The following is a 12,169-nucleotide window of genomic DNA, read 5'->3' as shown; positions in this document are numbered from 1 at the left end:
TCACCTCCAAGGCCAAGGCCAAGTAGACCTTTGTTAGAAGATCTGCCGCTAATTTCAAAAAGAGATTTGTGCCAAGATTCTCTCTGCACCTAAGGTTTAAATTGATTTGACGTCTCCATGAGGCTAGTTGATGTGACTTATCAACTTTTTGTCAATTCAACTTAGGAGAAATAAGCTGTCCGCCCACTCTACAGACGAGGCTGATTGACGCCTATGAGCGGACGCCTCATACCGTCAGATGTATACACGTGTCCCACATCCAACGGCTCATCCTACCTATAAATACCCAAGATTTAGCAAGAGGTAAAGGTAATGAAACTCTTACTACATAGCACTCCATAGCAAGTTTATATATTTTATCCTCCCCTTTCTTATTTTTTTGTAGAACCTCTAGGCGCTGTTCCGACCATCTAAACCTGACTTGACCGTCGGAGTGTATATGACCGCCAGCATCCCCGCTGGTCTCGATCGTGTGCGTTTGATCATGCGTTGATTGTGCGCAGGGAGGAATACGTGGAGTCGCTATCGGTTGACCACGTGAAAGGTCCAATTTTCGAGTTCAACAGTAGGTAACCATTTGTCCATGCGTGGCATGGTTTTTATGTCATTGTCAATCACGTGGATACTAATCTTTGGTTGTGGAGACTGCTTGAGATGTCTTATGGGAATGGGATTGAAAAACAAGAGATACTTTGTATAGATTTGTAACAAGGGGCTTGGTATAACAGTTCTGTTCATCATTAGTTGGTCAGAAACTGCAGGAGTAGTTATATTCCATGTGTTCCTTTCTTTCTTCGGTTGTGAAATCATAGCTTGAAAAACATTTCATTGACAGATTGATTTGGAATGTTGGCCCACCCAAAAACATTAGGAATAGCTAACTGGCTGTTTTATATGTTATTGTAACCTAACTGAATCTGAAAACTTGCTAGTGACTGTTTCAGTTGATGCCTTCATGAATAAGAATGTTAACCAGCCCAATTTAGTTGTCCTTGAATGAATATTTTCATGTTACATTCTCCTTCATGGCCAATATTTTCATATAATCTATCGAGTTGCTATGGATAATTGCCATGTCCTTTGGATATACCCTCAATATTGGACCAATACTCGCTTTTGCAAAAGTAGTAGGCACGTTTCACTTCAACATCACTCTTCGTTAGTCTATCATTTAAGTTTGGTTTCATTCTTAGAAAATGTGAATCAGGGAAGCGTAGTTTAGTATGCTTGCCCTAAATGGATATTGTGGGGGGCATCAATTTCACCAACAGTCTCAATTGATGCTCCTAACTACCGGATCACAGCTTCAAAAGGACAGGAATTCCTCAAAGGACATATGATGGAAACATTTATAGTAATTAATTTGTATGAAAAATCATAAAGCAATCCTCAGAGGATCTTCTGTGAAAACAATGGCAATGTATTATTTCTTAGTTTTAACCTTTTCAGTTGTTAAATCAAGGAGATGGAGAAATCAAGGAAGGTATTAGTGGAGTATGTAGAGCTACTTTGCTCAAAAAGTACGGTTGTCGTCACAAGGAATGGGGGATATTGCTATTGCATAAAAAGTACTTGATGGATATATATAATGTGATCTGACACAATCTTTTAATGGATTTATCGATCTTTTTGAATCTTGTAAATGTAGGATACTCTAAAGATATCGCCACCAGAAAACAGAATGACGAAGAAGGTGTCAATTACAGCTCTAGTTATCACCACCGCCTTATTTATTTGCTGTGGATGTTTTGGATATGTTGCTTTTGGCAATGGGTCACCTGGAAATCTATTGATGGGATTTTATGTCGGACACACCACCACACAAATTTTTAAAAAAATATTGACAGGGCACATCGACGACATGATTAAATTTTAGAAATTCTCCACTTATATAGTATAAATTTAGTTTATACTTGATATTATTAATTTTTCTTGTTGAAATCATTTAAATATGAATACATATTTGTTATCTAATAATAATTTTGAGTTCAAAATTTATAATATTATTGATAAAGAAAGAAAAATGACCATGGCAGAGTATACAGTGAATTTTGGTATTTAACACGTGTTGAACATAAATACGGCACCTGAATTGAAGTGTTCGTGCAACAGAGGTTGCTATGCAAAAATATACGAAGGAAAATGGTTGGCAGTCGAATTGGGACAAAAGAAAAAAAAATTATAATATATAGGTCAATTTTCATGGAAAAAATAAATTGTATTTATAACAAAACAAGTAGTCCAAACAAATATCATGATCAACAATGTATCCAATAATTGATACTGCTTTTAATTTTCCATTCTTGAATATTTTTGACCTTTTTAAGATCCTTTCGTATTCTCCCAGAACCTATTGTGGCCCCGGTAAAATAAAAATTTCTCTTTCCAAATAAGACAATTTTGCTGTTTTACAAACCCCTACCGACACTCACCACCTGTATAAAAACTTCAATTTCCTCCAACAATTCCATTACTGCTTTGGTTTGAAATTCTCATACATAAAAGGAACAATAGGAAGAAAGCAAGGTATTTTGAAAAGCTATTTCAAGGTTACGTAATAAAGAAAAGAGATCTAAAGTCTGCGCCTCCTCGATCAACCCCTTCGAACATGAACCTAGTCTGGAAAGATGATGTAAAGTCTTTACTAATTACTAATTAGAGTATACCTTTCTTTTTCTTAAGTATTGACATTTGATCATGTAGGTCCCACTTCTCCTCTATACTCTACTTATAAATAATTATTTTGTCAAAAATTTATCTACTTAAATTAATTTTAATTGAAAGTATAGAATAATAGGATGTCAATTTTCAGTTTAATGGGTTAATATTTAATACAAACATAATATGATATTTGTTGGTATTGGACCTATTGTTGAGTGACATTGTGAACTTTCTTTGCTGTAGCCAATAGACATCAGAAAAGTGGTTGAAGAAGTTGAGAAAAATGGAAGAACAAACCTCTACTCTGCTCAGAGATTCTGTATCATCTGCAGAGTCCTCTCATAGGAACTCCACAAAAAGAACAGGTCTGTTCAATATTTTGATTTTGTGAAGAAAATGGCTTTTTATTAGAAAAGACAGAAATTTGGATTGTTTTTTTTATTTGATTTGGTTTATATGTGAAGGAACTGTATGGACAGCAATTGCCCACATAATAACAGGAGTTATAGGGTCTGGGGTGCTGTCACTGGCATGGAGTGTAGCTCAGCTGGGGTGGATTTCAGGCCCAATATGCATGGTGGTGTTCTGTGTAATGACTATAATTTCTTCAAACTTGCTTTGTGATTGTTACAGATATCCTCATCCTGAAATTGGGCCCATCAGAAATAGATCTTTTGCTGAAGCTGTTAGGTGTTACTTAGGTGGATTACATTTAATAATTTTCATTCGAACGGTTACTGCCCCGATAAATGCCTTGTAAATAGCATCAAGTTTTCTTTCTTTCTGCAGGCAAGAAGAACTCGTGGATCGCAGAAATCTTCGTTCAAGAAGGCTATTACGGCTGCGGGGTTGCTTATACCATAACATCAGCTATCAGCATGAGGTTCTTCATCTAATTTTTTTAAGTTTGCTCTTTTTCTTTGAGTAGGCTCAACCAACTTCAATCCTAGTGTTGTGTTCTTGGGAATACCGAAAAGGAGATTATAATTGATGTACTTCTAGTTTTGACAGAGAGATTAGGTCTAAAACAAGAATTCAGTCACTAATTGCAAAGGGAAAAGGTCTGAACAAAAGTATCTTTAAATCAAATAATATGGGTAAGATGGAAATAATGAAGTTGTGAATATTGACATTCAACTGTTTTCTTCCTTTTTTTGGTTGTGCCGAGTTGTAAAATGGCTATGTGCCATGTATAGGATCTTGGTCTGAGAGTGTTTTGTGGATTTGAGTATCTTAAAAAATATCGCAACAGAATGAATTGGAATGTCAGTCCGCTCAAAAACATTCGGAATAGATCATAAATTCTGGGGAAGATCAAGTAAAATGTATGAAATCCATTATATCAGAGAGATCCTTGAGTCACTCTACTACTAAGTGTGAATTGGTTTTGAATGCTTTGTGACCGAACTCAATTCAAAACCTTAACTATTTTCATTCACGCTGAAAAAATAGGACTTGGCCACTTTTTATTAACTCCTTTAAGAATGAGAATGTTAACTATCTTGATTTAGTAGTTCTTATATGGAATTTTCATTTTACTCTCCCTAGATATCCATGTTTCTTTATTCATTTGTCATGTCAGGTTGTTTATTCACAGCAGATAGCAACTAATTGGATTGTTGGTTCTAGTTATAAGTATAATTTATGGTGATATTTCTTTGTTAAGGGCAATTCTTAAATCAAATTGCTACCACAAGGAAGGACACGATGCTCCATGTGAATATGGCGATAGTTTCTTTATCCTTCTATTTGGAGTTGTTCAAATACTATTTTCTCAGATACCTGACTTTCATAACATGGAGTGGCTCTCAATAATTGCTACAATCATGTCCTTTTCATATACCTTCATTGGACTCGCACTCAGTCTCGCAAAAGTTGTAGGTACCTTTCATTTCAACATTACTTTTCCTTCGCCTATCATCTTAGTTTAAATTCATTCTTATAACAAGCACATTATTGGAGCATAATTTAATATGTTTTGCCGATAGATCAATCCATTATTTTTCTTATGCTTAGCCTTTTGAGATGGCAATGCAGGAGACGGAGAAATCAAGGGAGATATTAGTGGAGTATCTACAGCTGCATCAGTTCAAAAAATATGGCTCTCCTCACAAGCACTTGGGGATATTGCTTTTTCTTTCTCGTACAATACGATTCTTCTGGACATACAGGTGTCAAATAGTACTTGCTACCGTTTTGATTTTAAAGTGAAACGCCAAAGCTAATGACTAACTCGTAAATGTAGGATACTCTAAAGACACCGCCCCCAGAAAACAAGACAATGAAGAAGGCGTCAACTACAGCTATAATTATTTCCAGCTTCTTCTCTCTCTGCTGTGGGTGTTTTGGATATGCTGCTTTTGGCAATCAAGCGCCTGGAAATCTGTTAACGGGCTTTGGATTTTATGAACCCTACTGGCTTATCGACTTTGCCAATGCGTGTATAGTTCTTCATCTTGTGGGAGGATATCAGGTATTTCATGTTGTGACTTGATAAGGGTATGGATCATTTGGACCTATATTGGCATTTGTGAATGTATCCGTATCCACTTTTGTTACTGTCTTATCGAAGGTTGAGGAATGCACTTTATAGAAGCGTCAATTTTCATCAGCTTGGCTAATGATATCTGCTGCATATGTTTGGCTCTTGCAGATCTACAGTCAGCCATTGTTTGCAGTAACTGAGAGATGGATTTCAAAGAAGCATCCGAATAGTAAATTTGTGAATAAAGAACACAGAATTAAGCTCCCATTACTGCACGATTTCAAGTTGAATCTTCTTCGGCTTTGCTTCAGAACTGCATACGTTGCATCTACAACGGGAGTGGCTATTCTTTTTCCTTATTTCAACCAAGTTTTAGGAGTCATCGGCGCTCTGAATTTTTGGCCTTTGGCAATATATTTTCCTGTGGAAATGTACCTTGCGCAGAATAATATACGAGCTTGGACAAGAACATGGACAGTTCTTCAAGCTTTCAAAATACTTGGCCTTCTTTGCAACATTATAGCTTTAGTCGGGTCGATAGAGGGACTCATAAGCAACAGGTTGAGCTAGGGAATTGTTGATTTAAAGCTAAATGCTTCTGTTGATTGATTCTTGTGAATATGTTCCAAAGGCTTTTGTTGGTTGCACCAAAACTTACAAATGACATATGCTTACCAGTAATGAGCCCAGATTCAACAAAAATGGTGCAGTTCTATAATATTATTGGGGAGATTGGACTGTGATGAAAAAGGTGTATCACCGTAATAGTGTTATTTATATATACACTGAAACAAGTAATACATGTGGAATTCTGTGCAATTTGGTTCGTCTCATTCGAGGAATTTTTCTTCATTCATAATTTAACATGTTTAGGGCATTTTCAATGCTATCACCAAAACACCAAATTTCTCCAATGCTATCACCAAAACACCAAATTTTGGAGAAATTTGGTGCAAAACCTTTCCAATGTGGCACCAAAGTTTGCACCATTTTGGTGCAAAAATGGTGTAAAGTTAAATTTCCCCTTTTTTCATTTGTCAAAGTAATAGATGGAGGATATTTGTGTTTTTTGTGTTACATATTTTTTAATACAATAATAATAATTTTCATTTAAAATAAATTTAAAGTAATAATAATAATAATTAATTAAGTAATTAAAATAGAATACAAAAAAAAATTAAAATATAACAAATGTGATTATTTATAGTTAACACGAAATATATTATAACAACGATAGACATGAATTTGCCTAGATATCATATCTTTAAGATGGCAAGATAAGATTTAATAATATAGAGATTGAATGGTTGAGATCTTAACGTAATCCAATCTAACGATGGAGATGAATTTGGATAGATATCTTATCTTCAATATGACAGGATAAGATTTAACAATATAGAGATTGAACAGTTGAGATCTTGACGTGATCTAATATAACGATTTTGACTTTATAATATCATAATACCCAAATTCGAAATGCATTGCACTATTTTCTAACAGCGTGATTTAATATTTTCATTTTTGTAGTGTTTCTACTAATTGTACTATGCTTTTTTTATATATATTAATGAATTTAATATCTTCCTTAATTTAACATAATTATTTTAGTAATTTATGTGTTTTTTAATAAATAAATTATTAAGAATAAAAAAAGAGAATAAAATGATTAAACATTGTTCATTTTGTGTAATGTTTGGAGACGATTTTTAGTTTGGTGCAAGATTTTGTGTAAAATGGTACAAAAGTTACTTTAAATTTTGGTGCAAAATTGAGGATGGGATGTGAGATGACATGGCACTTGAAAACCTGGATATGAAAAAGTAGGGGCATTAAATTCTGAAAATGTTGTATAAAAGCAATAATTTTGTATTTTGAAAGGGATAACGAATATTATCAATTGTTAATCTTATTGGAGAGTTTTGATTTTCAAAATCTACCTAAAATTTTTATAAAAAACGTGGTTATATTTTTTCGAATAATACTACTTGCAGTCATTCACTATCGCAGTTGTTCTACGTGATATACATGTTGCGGTTAATAATTTGATATATGGGACAAGAAAAAATTATCACATTTGTACATCAATTACAAACCATCATGTAGGAAACAACATAGATCGACTACAGCAGTGATCAACTATAAATAACATTACTCTGTTTTTTCTTGCAACTTATTCAGTCTCACCAACCTAAACATTATACCCAATAAATTCTTTGCATTATTTTATCAATTTTTATTAAATGAAAGTTCAATGGCAAAATTCAAAGTCATTTTCCATCTTTGTAGAGGTTAAAAAGTAACTCAACAGAAACATGTTTGATTTCAAAACATATTTTCCGTATGCATTTTTTACGTTTCTAATTTCACATTGCCTATATATCTTAATTAATATAGGGTTTAAGATGTAAATACAGTACAAACTCTATAAATTAATACTCTGTAAACTAATAACCTCTATTACAAATTAAATTTTTTCAAGTTATAACATTTGATGACAATTAAAATAAACAAAAATTGTTAATGAGATTCGAGCTCTACAAGAATTGAAAGTTCTATAATCGGTTAAAAAAAAAAAAAATTATTTAGGTACTGAAATGGCTCAGTATTAATCTGAGATTCTTAACTTATGCTGCTGTAGGATTTTCTATACCCTGCAAACTGGGATTCTTATCACTTGAAGCAAGTCTTCAGTCGATCTTCACTGATGAGAAAAGGTAATGGACAAAGTAGAATGATACAAGGAAGCCTACTGTGCCAGTAGAAAGCATGATTGCAACTGCTATTATCAGGGAGTAGCCGAGATAAAGTATTGCCGACACGGGCCCACTCAAACTCTGGAGCTCGAAAACCAGATAATTAATGGAGTACAAGAACACGTAAAGGGAAACCGAACCTGATGCGTAGAATGCTTTCCACCACCACATCCAATCCTCGACACAGAGATGCATGTATGTGAGGACAACAGAAACTTCAGCACAAACGATAACCAACAAAATTAGTACGATAAGAAGGAAGCCGAAGACATAATAGAATCTTCCAAGCCAGATGCTGGAAAGGATGAAGAAAAGTTCGATAAAGAGGGTTCCAAATGGAAGAGTTCCAGCACCGAGAATAAGAAGCCATGAAGGGTATTTGCGTGCAGGAATCTCTCTAGGGATTTGATTTGTTCGAACTGGATACTGAATAGGCTCAGCTCGGGTTCCCAAGAATCCTCCGAAGAGGGTGAGTGGCACTGAAATGCAGAACCAGAGAGAAAAAAGTATGAAATACAAAGAAATGGGAATAGCTCCAGTACTCCTGCTTCCCCAAAGGATAAAATTCAATGCTGTGAGAATAACAAACACAATTCCGGGAAAGAAGCATGCTATTAACCAAGAAACTGAACTCCACCCATCAGAATGACCTTTGATCATTCTCCACATACGTACACCAACATAACCAGCCGCAATTCCCAGGAAAAGGTAAAGAATTATCATCCCCGTCAACAACATTCCCCGTGAAGCTGGTGACATGAAACCAAGAGCTGCAAAAACAATAGATACAACTGCCATCCCGGTGATCTGAACTCCATCCGCAACCATCACACAAAGTAGCTTCGAATGATTTGGTTCTCTGAACACATCACCAACAACAAGTTTCCATCCGGAGAGCTCCTCATTCATTTGGGCCTGAGATTCTTTGTCCAATTCATCATACCTTGTCAGATCCCTTCTCACAGTTCTCAAGAAGATAACAAAAACAATGCCTGCCAAGAATAAAATTACCACCAACGAGTTGAGAATTGAGAACCAGTGAACACGGGCTCCATCCATCTTGAGATAAGCATCCCATCGAGATGGCCATCTAATGTTGCTTTTCACAAACTCAACCTCATACGTAAATGATACTCTCTCTCTCTCCCTTATAACTTGAGACTTGTCAAGTTCCTGGGGACAGCTTACTGTTGAAAAATTGTCATAAATGTGGAGTTTTGCCATCTTCTCAGGATCATATTTTACACTACAAGGGACAACCTCAAAACCAACAATCTCATACCCTGAAGTCTTATTTTTATCTGCTCGAGAAATGAAACCCATACCTCCTTCCCCAGTGCCAATTACCTCCATGGAAGCTCCTTCATACTCATGAATCAGGACCCTAAACTTGAGGTGGTTGATGATATAATCATCATTACTTTTGGCAGGAGTGTATCCAATTGGAAAGCCAGTCCATTGAATTTTAACCCCATTTTGGTCAGTATACCTCATGGCAGGCATATTATCAAGGATCATATTCACTTGATACAGATCATGTGTTCTCTGCTTCAAAAGTGTTACCTCATGCTCACTCAAAGGAAGAGTAGTACAGAGGTAAACAGACTCATTCACATTCATGCGGAAACGGTATGGAGAGTTGTCAATCTGATCTCCCATGAGCAATTCTCCCAGATTCTCAGCACTTTTCTTTACTCCCCCTTGAGGTTTGCAATAAGGAAGACTGTAATAGCTGAAGGGAAGCTCAGTTTCAATTGAGGTCAAAGAATTCACTTTGGCATATATATCGTCCCCTGTTGAGTATGTATGCATGTAGCTTCCGGGAAGATAAAACCCATTACATGCTTGAAATAAAAGAGTCAAGTACAAGACAGCAGCATAATGTTTCTTTCTTGAAATCAAAGGCAAAGCCATTGCTCAGGAGAAGGATATTGGAGCAACTATCCTCAAACCCACTCACTCTAAGCCACAATCGACAGAGTACACAACGTTGTCATCAACACTGAGGAAAGAATATTTTTCGCATCAGAATACTAGTTTCTTTCTACTCAGACTTCATAAACAGGGAGCAAAACTTAATTACAAGCTTTTCGTCCACCCTTGTTGTTAATAATAAAATAGAGCTGCCTTCATATAAACCCAATGAAATTGAATGTTTTCAGCTCAAACAATGCACATTCATCAACTGTATACGTAGTTATAAATGGTGAAGTTTATTAAAATTCCAATACACAGATATAAATATACGAGGAAACTATCCCATTATATTAGCATATAGGAAACAATTTCGTGCTATATATATGAGGCAATTTAATTGAAATTTTTCTGCCTTTGTGCTATCCAAATTGTATATGCACACGAATATATACGTATACAATTACTATTTGTTTCTGACATAAATAGAAAACGCAGCAAAGCAAATCGCTTGAAACTGCATCCAATGTACAGGTATGTGTTATTTAGTAATTTAATAACAAAAATTGATTAGATCAGTTTTCTTCCAAGGAATCCAACCGTGTTACTCATTTGGAAATAAAAAGATTTCTAATTATACTCCTTATTTTCCAGAATCGTGTCCACAAATATCCAGTCAATACCACCAATTGTTTATTCATAAGCAATACCTAGAAATCTAATTCGACAAAAAACTAAACAGGAAAATGAAATTTCTAATGGACCCATCAGCCATTACATAGATCCACGATAATGAAGCAAAAATCCAAACTCGATTGCAGAGAAATTTAACTACTACCAATTCAAATGTAGTCTTCAACATCTAACATATCAAATATAAAACAACAGAACACCGGCAAAATCTTCAATTCAACACAAAATAAAGAAAAAACCACAGGTATATATAAAGAACGATAAATGAAACAAACAAAGACACGATTTTTTCAGAATTTCTATCAATGCACATCTGATCTGTAAATACGGTATATGAATTAACATTATGCATTTACACACTTACCAGTGTTGGAACTGAAATTGGTTAGATTCAGACGTGACTAAAATTAGGTGAAAATCGCAAGATTTGTGATATTCGTTTGCATGTGCGATAGTACGATCGAGCTCCTAGAGAAATGGTTGAACGCGTGGATTTGAAGTTTAGATCTCTAATTAGTAAATTTTAAGTTACAAATAAATAAATACTTTTTTTTAGCAGTTCATTTAATGAAGGTGGACGGTTATCAAGGTACGTAGGAATAAAGCAACGGCTACAATATGTAACAAAAAGAAGTTAAAATCAATCAGCAAAGTACAGAGGTAGGTAGAATACGTAACAAAAGAAGCTAAAATTGATGGATTTTGATGAATGTACGGGGCATTCCATGTTTCACGTACCCTCACACGAGGTGGGTGTCACGCCATTAAAAAATGACTCCAAAAATTCCCACCCCACCTATGTTTATGTGTGTTGTTGGAACACCATCTTCTAGCTCAGCACATTCCAGAATATTCCTTCCAGATCAATTTTAGCTTCCCAGTTGTCTAGAGTTAGAGATTAGTTAGATAGTGTGCTAGATTTTTCTCTATAAATAGAACCTTTGTATTTATTTGTAGTTCATTGGAATTTCTTCTTCCAATCCCCCCCTTTCATGGGGGTTTATTTTCCTTCTTCTTTGGAGTGTTCCTTTCTTCCTATTATGGAGTGCATTTCCTCCTATTTTGGAGTGTAATTTTCCTCCTTTAATGGAGTAATTCATCTTCTCCTTTTATGGAGATTTCTCATTCAATAAAATGTAACATGGTATCAGAGCAAAATTGCTTCCTGTTGCTGTGTTTTTATGAGATTCAACATCTCCTTTTCCTGTGTTCTGGTCAAATAAAGCATATTTGTGATTTTCTGTATTCTGCTCAAATGAGAGCAGATCCATGATTTGTTCTATTTTACCATAATTCTGGAAGGTGTAATTTCAGTTCCATTCATCAATAATTTCAGAGTGTTTGATGGCGACAACAACATCAGCTTCAATTCTAATAAATTCTAATATGCTTGGATAAATTCTAATAGATGGAGGAAAAGCATTCAAGTCCTGATGGCTTCAATTTGCTGAAGAAAATCAAAGAATTCACTCGATTGATACTCGACGATCTGTGTAATTGTAGTTCAGCAACCTCAAAATAAAATTTCTATTCATTTTCTTCTGGATCTCTAACATCATCAAGCTGAGGATTTAAATCAGAGTGTAGCATACTTTTCGAAATCTTGCTGTAATTACAAATATGGTTACAGATTGTGCAACTTAGGCTGTTGATTTGTTTGGAA

The 12,169-nt window shown here is 35.1% G+C and overlaps 3 protein-coding genes across 3 annotated transcripts; 2 read left to right on the top strand and 1 right to left on the bottom strand.

Annotated features, from left to right (window-relative positions):
* Positions 1-1,073: 1,073 nt before the first annotated feature.
* On the top strand, positions 1,074-1,876 carry LOC111370237. Its single transcript, XM_022991922.1, has 4 exons — positions 1,074-1,158; positions 1,272-1,354; positions 1,450-1,494; positions 1,649-1,876. Exons 1-4 carry the CDS (start codon positions 1,074-1,076, stop codon positions 1,874-1,876), a joined length of 441 nt encoding a protein of 146 aa, XP_022847690.1.
* Positions 1,877-2,494: 618 nt separating this feature from the next.
* Positions 2,495-5,965, top strand: LOC111370982 (probable amino acid permease 7). The gene is made up of 8 exons (XM_022992908.1): positions 2,495-2,632; positions 2,905-3,026; positions 3,126-3,362; positions 3,451-3,544; positions 4,328-4,542; positions 4,699-4,832; positions 4,907-5,134; positions 5,315-5,965. Exons 2-8 carry the CDS (start codon positions 2,945-2,947, stop codon positions 5,714-5,716), a joined length of 1,392 nt encoding a protein of 463 aa, XP_022848676.1. The 5' UTR covers positions 2,495-2,632; positions 2,905-2,944; the 3' UTR covers positions 5,717-5,965.
* Positions 5,966-7,590: 1,625 nt separating this feature from the next.
* LOC111370981 (transmembrane 9 superfamily member 12-like) lies at positions 7,591-11,012 on the bottom strand. The gene is made up of 2 exons (XM_022992907.1): positions 10,871-11,012; positions 7,591-9,901 (listed from the first exon to the last, which is right to left on the bottom strand). The coding sequence occupies exon 2, from the start codon at positions 9,811-9,813 to the stop codon at positions 7,834-7,836; it is 1,980 nt and encodes a 659-aa protein (XP_022848675.1). The 5' UTR covers positions 9,814-9,901; positions 10,871-11,012; the 3' UTR covers positions 7,591-7,833.
* Between the last annotated feature and the right edge of the window lie 1,157 nt (positions 11,013-12,169).

Source organism: Olea europaea, chromosome 21 (assembly GCF_002742605.1).
Source record: "Olea europaea var. sylvestris chromosome 21, O_europaea_v1, whole genome shotgun sequence".
NCBI lineage: Eukaryota > Viridiplantae > Streptophyta > Magnoliopsida > Lamiales > Oleaceae > Olea > Olea europaea.
The sequence above is the reverse complement of the archived record's forward strand: the minus strand, read 5'-3'. Positions and strand labels throughout refer to the sequence as shown.

What these genes read in the sequence shown, in the direction of transcription:
- LOC111370982 (XM_022992908.1), top strand. Translation starts at nt 2,945, where the DNA reads ATGGAAGAACAAACCTCTACTCTGCTCAGAGATTCTGTATCATCTGCA. An exon ending in ACATCAGCTATCAGCATGAG is followed by an intron (nt 3,545 to 4,327) that starts GTTCTTCATCTA and finishes TTCTTTGTTAAG; the next exon opens with GGCAATTCTTAAATCAAATT. An exon ending in ATCTTGTGGGAGGATATCAG is followed by an intron (nt 5,135 to 5,314) that starts GTATTTCATGTT and finishes TGGCTCTTGCAG; the next exon opens with ATCTACAGTCAGCCATTGTT.
- LOC111370237 (XM_022991922.1), top strand. Translation starts at nt 1,074, where the DNA reads ATGTCCTTTGGATATACCCTCAATATTGGACCAATACTCGCTTTTGCA. An exon ending in TCACTTCAACATCACTCTTC is followed by an intron (nt 1,159 to 1,271) that starts GTTAGTCTATCA and finishes TTTCACCAACAG; the next exon opens with TCTCAATTGATGCTCCTAAC. An exon ending in TCAAGGAAGGTATTAGTGGA is followed by an intron (nt 1,495 to 1,648) that starts GTATGTAGAGCT and finishes TTGTAAATGTAG; the next exon opens with GATACTCTAAAGATATCGCC.
- LOC111370981 (XM_022992907.1), bottom strand. Translation starts at nt 9,813, where the DNA reads ATGGCTTTGCCTTTGATTTCAAGAAAGAAACATTATGCTGCTGTCTTG.